Below are 16,453 nucleotides of genomic sequence, written 5' to 3' on the forward strand. Positions count from 1 at the left end.
GTTCAGATTTAGACTATAGTCATAAAATATGGATTAAAGAGTACTTAATGTTTTTCAAGTAAAGTATATTGTTTACGTCTTACATTGCCTTTTTTATTGAAAAGTTATTTTTGATTCTAAATCATTTATCTAAATTCACTTGGGCTAGTTTGTCAAAACATAAAAGAATTGATTTATCAAAACATGTGCATTGTTCAGTTGTGAAGATCTCGGAAAAACAAATACCATGTAGAAATAGAGTACGAAACTTTAACCATCAATAATCACAAAATATTGGTGATATACAAAATGTAGTTAACTTCATAACATAATACAAGTAATAAACTACATACTATAATTATAATATGGTCTTACTTTTCAGAATAATAAACATTACTTTGTGTAAAGAAATAACTACCTAAAATGTATTAGGTAGACAGCTCTCAGAGATTTTCTTTTCAAAGATCAGTCTAGAATGATTAGAAGTCAGTAAAGCATAATGCTTTGTAGAATTTTGCTTAAAATATACATACTTATTCTTGAATAATGATTAGTTTAATATGAGAAGATATAAATGTAAATTCCTATATTAATATATGAAGCAATTTTTTTTTTAATTTCAACTACTGGGTCCAAAAGCTAAAACAATATACAAAATCATTTATTTCTTCACCAGGTTGCATGGGATCTCTTGTGTGTATATCAGAGATAAACATGTTCTAAGAACTAAACTTAGTTTTAATTTCTGATCTTTATTTGGAATTTTTTTTGATAAGCTAAATAAACACAATAATGGAATAATCACTAGTCCATAGATTATCTACAGAAGCATCTTATATATGTTTTCTTAAAACAGATAAGGCTGCTTTAATAGAAACTACAATTCTCAATGTCATCTGTAGTTATGGCTGAAGTAAGTTACATTGAGTTTCAGTAGCATGTTTTCATCTCATGATTTCATTCCCAGGCTTAATCAGTAAAAGTATTGCTAGAACTCTACCCTTTTTAGAATATCTAATTTCATATACAAATAGTTTATAATTTGTATATAATAAGTGTATTTGAAATCCAATTTAGATAAATTTTAATGATATTGTCAAATTGATAATTATTTTATATTTTTTATGTTTATTTATCTGACCATCTTGTTTAAAAATTGGATGAATTGTATTGATCAGTGTTGTGTTGTATGAGATGAAAAATAAATTAACCCTTTCTACATGCAGTCAGTTTGACTCACTGTTAAAAACTTTCTATAACAAAACTAATTAAATTAAACAATTAAAAAAGAGAACAAGAAGCATTTGTTATGAAAATTAATTCATATTTCAAACTTAATATTTAACTTTTAACACTTGTAAAATTTGTTTTTAACATGGTTTTTTGGGTCTTTAAGAACCAATAAACATAGATACAAATAAAAGCAAATATATTATTTGAAAAATATATTAAATTGAAAAAACAAAGTGCTATCTCTGGAAAGAGTCCTTGTATTGATGAGTTTCATATGAAAATATTATGCTTATAAAAAGGCAGAAAAAAAAATAAAAGAAATTACACAGAGATAATATGTTAGTATTTCTATGGAATTGAACAATTTTTTTTCCAAAACCAACATAATACAAGTTAGGTACACATTTCTTCCTGTAATGTGTGCTCATATTAGGTACATTTGTATGAAAATATTAACAATACATGAAAAAAAAGGTTTACTAAAACACTAATAAGTTTAGGTGTGATATAAAACCATTTTATTTAATAAATGTTCCTTTGATAACTTATTGTTATGGCATAGCATTCAGTTTGGTCCGTTAAATGTATTGTTATTTTCTTCAGATAATAAGACCAGTAAATTGAGGGATGATGAGTGTTTTCTCTTGTATTATTTTGACTAATTATATAATCTTTCTTATTTTTTCAATAACTGGAAGTCATTATTTCATATAACTAATAGTCAAATAACCATGTTCATTCTCAAAATGTAACTTTTCTTTGCTGGTTCAATGTTTTTATATGGTAAGATATTGTTTCTTCTCTTCCTTTCCTTCTGCATGTTATAAGCTTCTCCATCTACAGAGCTCTTTAAGATAGTTCAACATTTTGTACAGTGATGTTCACGTTTTAACAACTGATTATTGTACTGATGATTTATATGCTATTTCTGTTTTGCATGAGTGTAACGCTAAATTAGATGCACTATTGTACAATCTCTTACAGAGTACAGTGTTAATACTGTGGAGGTTTCATTACATTTTTTTCTTTATTCACCTAATTACATTTTTTTCTTGTTTTTTTGCCCCTTTTTGTCTTATTGTTTAAGAGTATGAGAAACTACATGTTTAACATATAACAAAAACAGTTCACTTTCTTAATATTCTAATTTTTTGTCATCCTTTGCATATTTTTCATGACATTATTTTGTGTAGTAAAGTTTATTATTTTTGTTATCTATAAATTTAAAATTCTGTTTATTTAAGTATTTTAAATCTTTCTGGATGAAACTAAGGAGGCAAGAATTTTGTTAGGCACTTTCAGAATTGCTAATGAATTAAGCAGAATAGTGAATGTTTCATACCATAATAAATATTTAATAAGCAAAAACAGTTATTGAAATAATACTGTTATTTTTAAGCTCATAAACGAGTGTCAATAAAAGTTATAGTTGATTATGTAGTTGACAGAAAAGAATCTTTCAAACATAAATGTACAAGAAACTTTTGAAATCAAGAAGATTCTGCAAGTTTGTTACCAGAATTTTTAAAAGTTGTACATTCCAAATTTTCTCATTATAATAAAATAATTACAGTGTATATAAATTATATATGTTTGACTCTATTGCTAGGTCGTTGTAAATGCTCTGATTCAAGCAATTCCTGCAATTTTCAACGTGTTGCTGGTTTGTTTGATTTTCTGGCTTATTTTTTCCATCATGGGAGTTCAGATGTTTGCTGGGAAGTTCTATCATTGTGTAGATGCCAATGGAATCAGAGTAAACAGTTCCTATGTGCCCACAGCTGATATTTGTAAAGCAAAGAATCTGACATGGAAAAACCCACTGATCAATTTTGACAATGTATTGAATGCCTATCTTTCCCTTTTTCAAATAGTAAGTAAAGAAAATTTACTTTACCTTACACTTTAGATATTTCAACTAATCAAAATGTTGATCAGACAGTGATTTAATCTTTGATTTTTTTCTATCAGTTTGTTATGAGGAAATCTGTAAGAGTTGTATAAGAATTTTTGACTGATGATACGATGCAACGAATACCAACAGCAGTTAGTGGTAAAATAATTATATGTGTCATCTATATGAACAGAAAAACAACAATTTCTTTTTAAAACAAATCCAAAATTATTTTTTTGTAAATAATAATGATAGAAGGTATGATAAATATTTATAAATAAAACAATCAAAAGTAAAATCTAATATAATTTTCATGTATTAATTAATTATGTCATATTAACATCAGCTAGACACAGGAAGAAAACAAATACACTTGACCTTATAGAAAGTAATTATTTCTGCACTTATTAAAACCTAAATGACCATTAATTCCTCATCAGTAAAGTTGTCACACATTTTTAGTTGTACTATATATAAGTTTTTTATACAAATGTATAAGTAGCCTAATCCTTTCCTTACTGTTCACTTCTAATCAGTGAATATATTTTTGACAGAGAAGTAAATTTTGACAAAAAACATTCAATTGGGGAAAAAAGGGATTGAACTCAAAAACAGTTTAAATAAGTAATTAGATGTGTTTAGTACACTTTTATGTGATGTAAAATTCTGAAAACAAAGCATGAATCTTAGAATGTTAAAAGTCTAAAATTTGAATTTAAATAACGAAGTCATAGCTTTCTATAATCACCTCCTTATATGGCTTGCATGATACCGTAAACATTACCTGAAGATAACAAAGGGTAACTTTATTGAAACATACAAGTTCCAATAGTAAATAGACCAAATAATAACAAATTTAAAGAAAACAAGTGTAAACTGTGCTTATAAAACAACTATGTTCTCACTTTGAGCCATGACTTTCAAAAGATAATCATGTTTAGAATTTTATGTGCATTACCTATTGTATAAGTTTAAAAAAAATCCACCAATCCAAACTTGACATATTCTGTCTACAAGATCAGGATAAATGAATGGACAGACACAAGCAAATCAATATGTTTCACTGCTTAGCAGTAGGGACGTAACAAATGTAAATTGTGTTTATGAAACAGCTCTTCCCCATAATTTGTGCATAGAGTACCTGTTGTATAAGTTAGGTACAAATCTATCTATCCAATCTTAAGATATCTTGTCCACAAAATTGGATTTAATTTTGACACATTAACTCATATGCTTCATTGTGCTTTGTAATGGAGTAATAATAAAACATAAGTGAACATACACATTCATACATACTATTACAAACATTAAATAATGGTTAAATAAAATAAGATTGAAGCAAAAACATTCAACAAAAACACATTTAATTAAGTGCTTCATAAAATAAGTTTAAAATAAAAACAATAATGAGGAGGAAAAAAGTTTTAAGAGAGATTGAAGATGTATATTTATTTTCTGCCTGTGATTATAGTACTGGGGTGCCTTTTTTGAGGCTCCATCTCCAATATTAAACTATGGCTTGCCATTACAAATTTCAGTAGTACATAACAGTTGACAATGGATGGTTGTCGTGATTACTTGCATAAGGTTATCCTCCTGATACACTGAGCAGAAGGTCTTCAAGTCTGTAGGGAGGTTCAAAGTACTTTTCTCATCAGAACAATAAACATTTGAATATCTCACAAGTCACATAATTTTATTGACAGGTCATGATGGAAAACTCAAAACGAACTCAACTAGTAATAGGTGAAAAGTTCAACTAGCAATGTAAGGTTAAATGTTAATGAAGAAGAGCAGTAAAGCTGAAAATTAACACCTTGTTTTAGTAACTAAATATAAGCCAACTACTTTACAGTCATGCCTTCTGACACAAGTTTCAGATAATCCTAAGTTATTTTCATGTAAGAAACACAAAATTATTACATAATGGTTCAAAAATCTTCTTAAACACAATATTTGTGATTAACAACTACTTTGGTTAGAAATAATAAGTCCATAAATAGTTCAGTTGTACAAATCAAACCTATTTCTAAGTCAAAACTACTAGTCAACAATTAAAACTATTTTTTGTTTCAAATTATCAAGTAACTGTGAGTTCACTGTCAAAGACTAAATCACAAAATATAAAAATATTCCTCCATCAATACCAATGAAAGTGATGTGTCCACCACATTTTTGCTAGGGTTAAAAAAACACAGAACTCACTGAAAATATTTGTAAAACCTAACTTACATAGGCTTAATGCAGGCTAAGCTCATCACAGCTACCTTTACTAAGTTTCATATTGAAGTCAAATTCTTTACTGGCCTTAAACATTGTGTTGACATATATATTACATTAATGCACATAATCTGGTCTACATATATAAGTGTATAAAGTAAAACAGAAATGCACTACATGTACACATTTTTCTCAACATATGTATATTAAGACAAATTTGCAGTATATAATATCATCATATCTGATAACCATCAGTTACGTACTGTGTGTGTACTAAAGTGTATGTACAGGTTTCAGGCACCATCTAAAGAGTTAGATTACTCTTACCATGAATTATATCATAAAAATGAGTAATCATAAATGAAAATAAGCAGAAATGGCTCCTCTGGCTAAATAACAAGATATTTGCATGCAGACACCTGTCCAGTTAGTGTACAGTGGATGTCAGCTGTTATAACACAGCAGTCTGCATGAATTGCTGTATCATTTGTCACCATTACTGCCATCCAGGGATTGTGAAAAGCCATTACATCAGGTACTCATGAAAATTACCTCATAAATAAATATAAGAAAATTATACACATTTTTCCCTAATTTATACAGTTCATATTAGTTGATAGATCAAGTAATTATTACAAGACATCACATCAATACTTTTCCATAAAATATCACTTGTAAAGAAATTGTGATGCCCTATCAACTGCTGATCTATCATCTAAGTGTCCTAACTTTAAAATTATTGAACAACTATCACACAAAGACACTTCCTTTCAGCCATTTGAATCTATGAATTGCTGGTCAAGTATTTAATCTCAACCATAACATTTCCTCATTTTAATTAAAACTGCAGGGCATCAGAGTCAACCTGCTCTTTGACCAATGACTCCTGGATTTAGTAATTTAGAATTTAAGCACAAAGACATATTTGATTTGTTTAAGCACATAATTCAATTCTCACTGAGCTATTGAAAAACAAGATACAAAACAGTCCAATCAGAATTCAGTTGCTTACACAGTACCTAACACATCACAGACATACTCCCTACCAGGCTCAAATTTTAATTTTACTGTTTTTTAGCATCTGTTTTAATACACAGCCACCTTACCAATATGATGATAGGAACATTCATGCACATCTTTACTAAGCAGAGAGCCATAGACCACATTCACTAGGAGCTGTCTGTTTGTCAAGAAACTCTTAGAACAACGAGTCAGTGTTTAATTTGTGGTGCAATGCATCACCATGACATTTGGTAGGTGCTCATTCCAATCAACTTAGTCAGGGTTAACAAATTTAGCAAGAATATTTACTATTTTAACTAAACTGTCAGACTGAGGATAATATGGTAAAGTGTGTTTTTCCACCACACTCAATGCTATGTATAACTGGCTGTTGGAATTGGCTACATGATTCATGTAAATTTTTCCAGATGCTCCACATTGTGCCATTGTGTTTTACTCAACATACTTGTAATACATTGTACTAACATCTTTATTAATAAATAAACTTTGGCTGACTTGGTGAAATGATTGGTAATGACCATCACATACAAATGACCATTTTCACTTTTAGTCAAGGGACTAGCTATATCTAAAACAATTATCTCAAGGAGAATACCTACAAGGGCAAATATTTTGTCGATCATTATTATATTATTATGCTTGTCAGTTTGTGAAAACCTTGCTTCATGTCAAATAGTACCTGGGTACCTTTAATTGTGTCTTCCATAGTGTATGACTAATTTTATGTGATGTTCATCTGAAAGCAGACTTGCTTGAGCTCACATGATTTTTGCATCACTGTTGTTGTCCTAGCTATGACTACTACACATTGTTCATTGAATGAAGTAGCTGGTAAGTTCTGCTTGCCTGTAGGTATTGTACTTTTAGATTTTTATTATTCATTGAGCACTCATACCTTCATCTGTCAATTCAGTGTCACATGGTCTACTCAAAGGTACCAGTCATGTACCTATGACAAAATTGCTTCAATTACACTATACTGGTATTAGTATCTAAGACAGTTCTGATTAGGATAAATGTTTATCAAAGCATGCTTCACATGGATGAATAAATGTAAATGCATTCTGGTCCTTGAAGCATGTTTTGATAAAAATTTATCCTAATCAGAACTGTCTTAGATACTAATACCAGTATAGTGTAATTGAAGCAATTTTGTCATAGGTACATGACTGGTACCTTTGAGTTAATACATTAGTTAATATGGATCAATTGGCCAGAAATATTTGATAATATGATTTGAAATCAAGAAAATTGCAGATTTTTGTTTGGTCTCGAGGTGGACAAGTCCTTGATCAAAATTATTTTCTTAGGCTCTTCATTCCTAGCAACTTGACTTTATCTGCATGATTGATGTTGAAGAAGTAATTCTATGGGTTGTTATGTGCCTTTGAACACCATTATTGTAAAATGTAATCAATCTTTTTACGTGAAAGAGCTGCCAAAGTCATTGTATTTTACACAGACAAAACATTCACTCAATATAGATATCAATATGACATGAAAGTGTGTGATTGCACACCTTCCTGGTTTCAATTTCAAGTCTGCTTCTTTGATGCACTGAAATAACCTTCTCATTCTCTCAGCCATAGCCTGAAATGTGTGACCAAAGGTACAAATGTCATTCATACAGATAAGACATAAATCCCATTGCCGTCCTTCACGTTTAAGTTACACCATCCTGACAAAAGTGGCAAGTGCATCTACACAGACAGTGACAGACCAAATGGTATGAGGCAGAATGCATACCTTCATCACAGAGTATTGATAGCATTCTTATGGACACTTTCATCATCCAATTCAACTTGCCAGAAACCAGGTTTCTCATAGTAAACCAATAGGTGACAACCAATGCATCCATGCATTTGTCAGTATGTGGTATTGGGAAGGCATTAATGCATGTTACTGAACTCACCTGCCTAAAAATTACTAATTCAAATTCAGGCTCAGACAACTATGTGTTTTTTTGGTGCATGACATTGCTAAGACTAAGTCTTAAACAAATTTCTCCACTTACTCCTAGATTACTTCCATTTGCCAGACTGAAGTTTGTGCTATCTGACCAAAGTATTGGCTTCCCTCAATGTTACTTGTACATGAAATAATAAAGTAAGATCCTGTAAGCTTCAGTATCAAATAGATATCCAGCCTGAAGTTAATGTATAGTTATCAGTACATATTACTTTATGCTAAGTCCATAATGCTAACCAGCAATTATAGCATTGTGTATAAGTTTATACACAAATGCTGTACCTGCCCATGTTGGTAGCCATATACAATTTTGACTTCCCTAATATAAGTTACTAAATCAATCACAGCTATAGCTTGTTTTCAGTCCTTCTACATATGCTGTGGCATTAGTTGCAATGGCACTTGCACCAAATAGTATCCTGTCTTGCAATAGGGCACAGACTTTCATGCAACCAGGTAAGCCACAGTTGAATAAGAAGCTCTTTCCCTCCCTCTTGTAGCATCTTTGTGAGTTCAGATATTGCTTCATACATAGTACATCTCTGGCAGTTGGGCCTTGGAAGCCCTAATGTTCTATATGGAATGATGACAGTTATACTACAACATATTGTGGCATTTGCTGCAATGGGGATAGAGATTGATACTTTGGTGAAGACTCTAGTCCTGAACCCTATGTGTTATCTCAGAATAAAATCTGCAACTGCTATTGTCACTGCTCTTGGTTTCTTCCTCTGTACGAACATATAGTTTGATATAGTTAACTGCTTCAGACCATGCAAGTATACAAACTTCTTTAATACAGAGAGAACATCCTTGAGTCTTATGTGGTACTACATGGGTTTGCTTGGTACCATCTGGTGAACTTTTTAATAAGTATCTCATCACAGTCACCAAGAACTATGTTTGGGAAAGCCTTTTCATGCAACCTTCTTTGATTGGCCTTATAAGTAGGCAAGATTGCATGGGGCCCTTACCATTGAACTTGGCACTATGCACTGCTTGGTTCTCAACACAAATGAATCTTTGGTGCATCTTACTGACAGCCTTGTCAGAAGTTTTGAGTTACTCCTAATTCCAATGCATTTGGGCAATGAGTATGCATAAGATGTTAAACTGCCTATTTTTAAGTACTTTTATTTCAAACAATACATCTCATCATTCTCCTAGGTTATGTATGACTTACACTAGTGTCTATCAATGCCTAAAGTCTGATAGTGACAACACATCTCTAGATACAACCAGATTAATCATCACCATCTTGACTAATCTTTGCTGAATTATATTCCTGCATATGGGAGATAACTAGCAGAGGTTGTTTAATGGTAGTTGAGGTTTCTTCTAGCTATGTATCAAGCTCTCAGTCTGGGGACAGATGAAGAAGATGGAAGTAGCTCTCACCATATCTGATAAAAACTCTTGGCCCAGGAAAAGGCCTCTTCTAGTGTTTGCAACGCTCTTGAATCAAAGCCTTACTTTAACCATAGTTTCACTCTTTCCAACACATGTTCCATGTGATCTCGGAATGTGCACTTTATTCAAGGAGAAAGTGAAACTAAAAAAATAAATAAGGAGCTTGTTTAAATATATTCCACAGTAAATAAATCCTTTAATCACAGCACCAAAATATAACTTAATCTGTAGTATATATATATATATATATATATACACACACACACACTGATTTCCCACACACAAAAAATCAAAGAATATGCAATAGGACAGGTTCCATAAATGTTACAAAGAAAATCAAATCAGTACAGATAACAAAATAAAAAGAAGCAAGCACCAGTGATTGAAAAAAACAATCTTTACTCTCATGTAAATTATATGTTGTAGCATTGGAGTCTTTCATTCATACTGATCAGCCCCTGTATTTGGTATTGAACATTTTGGCTGTTCAAGTTAAAAAAAACAAATGTGCCTGCATAAGGTGAAGATGTGAATTAGAATAATGATCAGTGTCATATCAGACAAAGGTTCTAATGCACTATTCTACCATTTTTAGATTACCTACATCAACAATCATTCCCATAAGGTATGTTTAATGGAGATAAACCTCCCAACTTATACACTCCAAGAAAGAATGACACAGAATGACAGTTATGTGAAACTTACTGGATAATTGCTTTGTTTAAGCTGGAGGAGTAATACAAGTTTATGACCTTGTGGTTTACAAGGAAGTCACTAATTATATGTAAAACATTCAACTTTAGAACAAATTTAGAGGAATGTCAAATTTGATGATTTTTTCAATCACACATGTATATTCTGTGTCCGTATACTCATGTAGTTTTAATACAACATAAAATTGTACTATATTGTGTTGGTTTATAAGTTAACAGTTATTTTTTAATTTTTTTTTACTAAATCAGTGTTTATAGCTGCTCTTTACGCGAAACATATTATCTACTAAAACATATTTATTTTCCCTAACATAGACTTTGTTGGTGTTGGTATACTTTTACTTTTACTTTCAGAACACACTAGCTTACTTATCAGTAAAGAAAACAAGTGTATAATGTTGTCCAGTCAACAAGAAATAAGGCATGGGATATTTCACACAGATTTTATTTTTATAATTTGTTTTCAGGCTACTTTTAAGGGCTGGACAGACATAATGAATAATGCAATTGATTCAAAAAATGTAAGTATACTTAAAAATAATGTTTATAACATAAATGTTTAAGACCTGACAAGTGCCTTTATTGAGGGAAATATATTTTGAAATATTAACTAAATTATTAAATCATAATTTTAAAGCTTGATCTGAATTTTTATCAATTTAAAAACAAAATTAAGTTGCATATAAATTGCATTTAAATAGATTAACAAATCACTTGACTAGATATTATTATTATTAATATACAATATCTACTTTTAAGTGAAGTAAGATTTATTTTGTGCACTGCTTGCACATAGTTTAAGTATGTAACTTCTACATTGAAGTTATTCTATACTACTTTAAACTTATAAGTATCAAGCATTATAAGACAATATTATGTAATGTTAAATAACTTTCAAAAATAGTATTTCATACTGTTATTATGTTATCACTTTATTTAACATCAAATAAGGCTTTGGCATAATTATTTAAAAAGTTAAGTAGTTTATTGCATACTAAACATAAACATGCTGTAATTAAAATGTAAGATGAAGTTGTGCTAGTATATATGTATATATACATACATGCAATTTAAATGTCAAAGTTAAATGACTGACTGTGTATAAAGCATATTTTTGAAACAAAATAACAAAAACACTAGAGTTTGTATTATAATATTTAAAATTGAAGTTTCTATATTAATAAAATGAGTTATTTGCTTACCAGAATAAAGGAGAACAACCTGAAGATGAAATAAATATCTACATGTACCTTTACTTTGTCTTTTTCATCATCTTCGGTTCATTTTTCACTCTGAATCTTTTCATTGGAGTCATAATTGACAACTTCAATGAACAAAAGAAAAAGATAAGTTCTTCACAACTCATTAACAGATTCCTTAGAATATGATTTATCTTGTAAAGATTGTCCTGTGTGTTAAAATATGTTTTGCCTATTGTTTTAGTTTAATAGTGTAAAATCCATTGCAACGTTTAAAGAGAGAAATGTAAAGTTACAAGCAATTTTAGGACTCGCTTACATAGCATCAAATCCATAAAGTAGATAATATATTTTGTTATGTCATAAGAAAATAATATAATTAATTAAAAATAATAAATATTTATGTTTGCCGGTGTCTTACCAGGATATTTTTATATTGTACACAGGAGGATCTCTTGAAATGTTTATGACAGAAGACCAGAAAAAGTATTACAATGCCATGAAGAAAATGGGTTCAAGAAAACCAATAAAAGCCATACCTCGCCCACGTGTAAGCAATTACCATTACAAAGTACATGGCCATTTCTTGAATTATTTACACGTTAAAAACAATTCTTCAATAAATAATGTTCCCAAGAATCATAGTGTAAAATTAGTTTTACATTAAAACGGGTGTACTTTGGAATAAAGTTCATTGTTAATTAATTTTGGTACAACTTCAGAAGTACTACAGATCATTAGATAAAGTCAATTTTGTAATCCATTTTTAATTAGTTTAAGAACCCATGACTTCAATTCTACTTTTCTGATTAAATATTTAATTTTCAGCCAATAGTGTTATTCTTGTTATTAATTGTATTATTTTATTACAGTTTAAACCGCAGGCTATTGCATTTGACCTGATCACCAATGCGAAGTTTGATATGGCCATCATGATTTTCATTATGCTAAATATGATTGTGATGAGTTTAGAACACTATAGACAAGCAGAAATGTTTGAGCTCATTGTAGAGAGACTAAATATCTTCTTTATCGCTGTCTTCACTGCAGAGTGTGTTCTCAAGATTTTTGCCTTGCGATTGCATTACTTCAAAGAACCGTGGAACATATTTGATTTTGTTGTAGTAATACTATCAATACTAGGTAAGTATCAACTGAAAATAGTTTTAAGCTAAATCAGAGATTTTCACACGTTATCTTTTGTCAGTAAAGAAGCCTTTATTCAGAAAGTGAATATTATATCAGTAGTATAAAATGTTATTATCTCACACATACTTTTATTATCAAATACTGTGGTTTTTCCTCAGGAGACCTGCACTATGTCCTCCAACACATTTCAGATATTTTCAGTTAAAAGCAATTGCATCAAATAATTCATTATCATTGTTAGTAGTCTATATAATCACTTAAGTCCAATTACTAATTAGTTACTTCTTTCACCTTCTAATTGCTAGACACTAATTACTAACTAGATTGTATTCTACACTTTGACTGCCAATAGAACTTTAATTATCTAATTTATGTGAATGCTTCCAAGAGCATTATCCAGGTTTAGTTGACTTCTGTAATAGGCTGGCTGAGTCTGTTACCAAGTGTACGGATGTACAAGATTCTCTTATCTTTATCTTTTTTTTATCTGTGGTACATATCTTTTTATTTTAGTTTCATTCCAATTTATTTTATGGTCTTCTTCTGTCACTTAATGGGATATTGCAGATAGCTTGTATGTCTTTTGTTTCTAAATTCCAATTCTTGTTAATCTTTTTGTTTCTCAAATACATTGGAATTCACATTCACGAGTTGCTGTAAATGGTGTGTTTTCTCTGCGATGGTTTTGTGTGCACTAACTGTGATAATATTGTTTTGTGGCTTCTGAATGCTAGTCTAACTTTACAGTTTTCAGAGACACTTTTGAATATGACTGTATGTTCATAATTTTATTCCTGTGTATTCTTAGTGTTTTTCTTCTTTAGTATCCATTTTCAATGAGAGTTTTGGTTATAAGTTTTTCACCCTTTTTGGCATCTTAATTATTGCAAATTTTGTTTATTGTTTAAACTGGACAGTCATGTGCAAATTTGTATCTCAGTAACTATCACATCTAAGAATGGGAGTTTGTTACCCTCTCTTTCCATTGTCAGTTATGTCACTGAATTTATATGTTCAGATGGTTAACAAATTCTTGAATCTTGTCCATGAGTGACTAAATTATTAACATACCTTCAAAATAAGGTGGCCATTATTCAGTACTGCACTGAATGAGGTAATATTTTACTTACCTGATTCCAGTTTTTAACTTGATAAAAATAATTTTCTCAGCTAAACTGGTTGTTTAAATTTAAAATATAAAGCATTCAAAACAGTTTTTGTGTGTGTAAATGCATACACACACACACACACACACACACAAACAAAATGCGTAGGTGATGAAACATTTAACTTGAAACTTAATATGTATTTCTAAATGTATTCTACCAATAATAATGATGTAATAATTTTTACCAGAACAGTTGATAAATGTTTTTACAAAACTTACAATTGATAAAGTCTAAAGTTTTTATTGGTGACAGGCTAACAACAAAAAGCATCTATGACTGTTCTACCTTACGACAACAGATGGGTATCTACACTGTCAACAGTGTTTTTTTGCCCTTATCCCAATAATAACAATGAAACAAAAAACAAGTCTTGAACTATTTTTTTCATGACATTTTATAGCTTACGCATTACATTTCACATAAACAATCAGTGCCAAAATAAAAAAGTTTACGCTTGGAAATAGAGCCCATAATTACAACCGAATAAAGACTGTGGTTTTGACATTATCAGCTGTTGTTAATCATATTACATATTATAACTTGACAGAGCCAAATAATGTTTATCTTATTTTGATACAAAAAATAATAGGAATTGGGAGCTTGAGCCAACTGTTTTATGAAATAAAATCAGTATGATAGAGGCTATTATGTTCCACAACATATTATAATAATGAAAGTAGAATGTTCATCCACTGTGTTAACTGAGAATACGACAGTAACCATGTGTCTTCATTCCTATGTTAATCCATATTTGTTTCTTTTCCAACACTAATAGATATGTTCAGTAACCACTAGTTGTTACTCTCATATTTTCTAAAATATGATATTAATGAAGTGTTTAATTACATTACACACTACAGAGTTTATAGATTTGTGTATGGATACACTATACATTGTTGAAAAAATACAATATATTAACTTTCTCTATTTGTTTTTTGCAGAGTAATATAAAAATAATTTGTGGATTTACCACAGTTCAAATTTTGAGTACTATTTTTCTTAATAAAAAGTATTATGAATAAGATTGTCAGGTATTATTATAAATTAATTTTACTGTTAAATTAAGACAATTTATCAAGGTTATAAACTTACAATATTAAAGAAGTAAGTTATAACTGGTTTTAAGGTTTTTTTAAGGATTATTATTGAATTATTTAACAAACAATGGGCACATTCTATTAAAACCATTTGGGAGACTCACTACATCATATATTTCATGTTGCCATGCACAGTTATTCTCTAACTGATATCTATGCAACTTTGACCATACCTATGCAGCATAGTTTCCATTACAAAGTGATCTGTTGTAAAGCTTTCATGTACGAAGCACACCCTTGCTCCTTATTTGCTTTACATAAGCCATCTTTTTTATGAGGATGATGGTTTGTCACTTCTTTTTTAGAGAGTTTGATCATAGAAATATGTAGGCACTATATTTGGCAACTTCACTTGTATGTTTGTGTATGACATAGTATGAATACTTGTTTCATTCTCTAGCTGATCAAGATATGCAGTGGATGCAGAGATGCGTCGTGGAAGCAATTTGTGTCGCTTTACCAGACAAACATCTTTCTTGATTATGTTGTTTAGAATTGCTAAGGGCATGCAGACAACTTTTACTACTACTGATCTTCGTGTTTGTGGGTTTTTAACCCTTTACAAGGTGCTTTATTTTGTCTACTGTGGCTTGTGTGGTCTCTCTGTATGGGTCTGGTGCTCCAATTTGTTCCATAAACCTTTGTTTACCCATCTAATTACGTATAAGAAATATTCCTGGGTTTTCAGATCTGTATGATCTGAGTGTAAGAATATTTTGCATACAAAAAGGCTATTACATAGCTTTCCCCAAAACATTGCAATTTTTAGTGGCACTAAACTACCTACAAAAAGTCAATATTTTGTTTGAATACATGCTATTCTACTGCAACTTTATATCAGCTGTGGATGTCATGTGACATATTGATTTGCATATTCAAAACAGTTTAAATATAATGTACTCAACCTCATATATACAAATTCTTGTCTGATCCAGAAATAAAACAATGATTATAAACTATACATCTGCAAACTCGACTGTCTTAACACACCACAAGTTTAAAATACAGTTTTATTTCAAAAAGTCTATTTTCTATTGATATTTTAGGAACTTCAGTGTTATTTTTCTTTGTGGTTTAATAGAAACATGCATTGAGGTTTCTCCAGGTGAGTAAGATAATGTTATTTATACATGCCACATACTAACCTCAAGAAAGATTCTTTAATAAACACCAGACAGTGATTTTGGACTTGTATCACCCAATGGAAAGTTTGCTACCTGCAGAAAAGTATTTGATGAATATCTAATAGTTGCTTTAAAGTTTCAAATGTTTGTTTTTTAATATTTTTTAGGAAGGTTCTATTATTATAACAGTAACTAAATTTATTGAACTGCTTATTTTTAACATTTTTCTTAAACAGCTTTCAGAGTAAAAACACTAATAATAATTTTTCTTCATT

General features: G+C 30.2%; 2 protein-coding genes across 5 annotated transcripts in view; one reads left to right on the forward strand and one right to left on the reverse strand.

Annotated features, from left to right (window-relative positions):
* LOC143249469 (sodium channel protein para-like) overlaps positions 1–16,453 on the forward strand; it is a 182,529-nt gene that overhangs the window by 164,027 nt on the left and 2,049 nt on the right. The window contains exons 25-29 of the mRNA XM_076499372.1: positions 2,822–3,085; positions 10,908–10,961; positions 11,646–11,790; positions 12,086–12,189; positions 12,512–12,782. Coding sequence (XP_076355487.1) covers positions 2,822–3,085; positions 10,908–10,961; positions 11,646–11,790; positions 12,086–12,189; positions 12,512–12,782 — 838 coding nt within the window. The remainder of the gene's footprint in view (positions 1–2,821; positions 3,086–10,907; positions 10,962–11,645; positions 11,791–12,085; positions 12,190–12,511; positions 12,783–16,453) is intronic.
* The window catches only part of LOC143249470 (ras GTPase-activating protein 1-like), an 83,934-nt gene continuing 70,885 nt past the window's right edge, over positions 3,405–16,453 (reverse strand). For 2 of the 4 annotated variants that reach the window (XR_013027794.1, XR_013027790.1), the window contains exons 26-28: positions 16,200–16,271; positions 11,643–11,764; positions 3,405–4,731 (exon numbers count right to left, since the gene is read on the reverse strand). The gene's annotated coding sequence lies outside the window, so the exon portion shown is untranslated. The remainder of the gene's footprint in view (positions 4,732–11,642; positions 11,765–16,199; positions 16,272–16,453) is intronic. The other 2 variants (XR_013027792.1, XR_013027789.1) reach the window with 1 other exon arrangement.

The sequence above is a fragment of the Tachypleus tridentatus genome, chromosome 4 (assembly GCF_004210375.1).
Source record: "Tachypleus tridentatus isolate NWPU-2018 chromosome 4, ASM421037v1, whole genome shotgun sequence".
In the NCBI taxonomy this organism is placed as follows: Eukaryota; Metazoa; Arthropoda; class Merostomata; order Xiphosura; family Limulidae; genus Tachypleus; species Tachypleus tridentatus.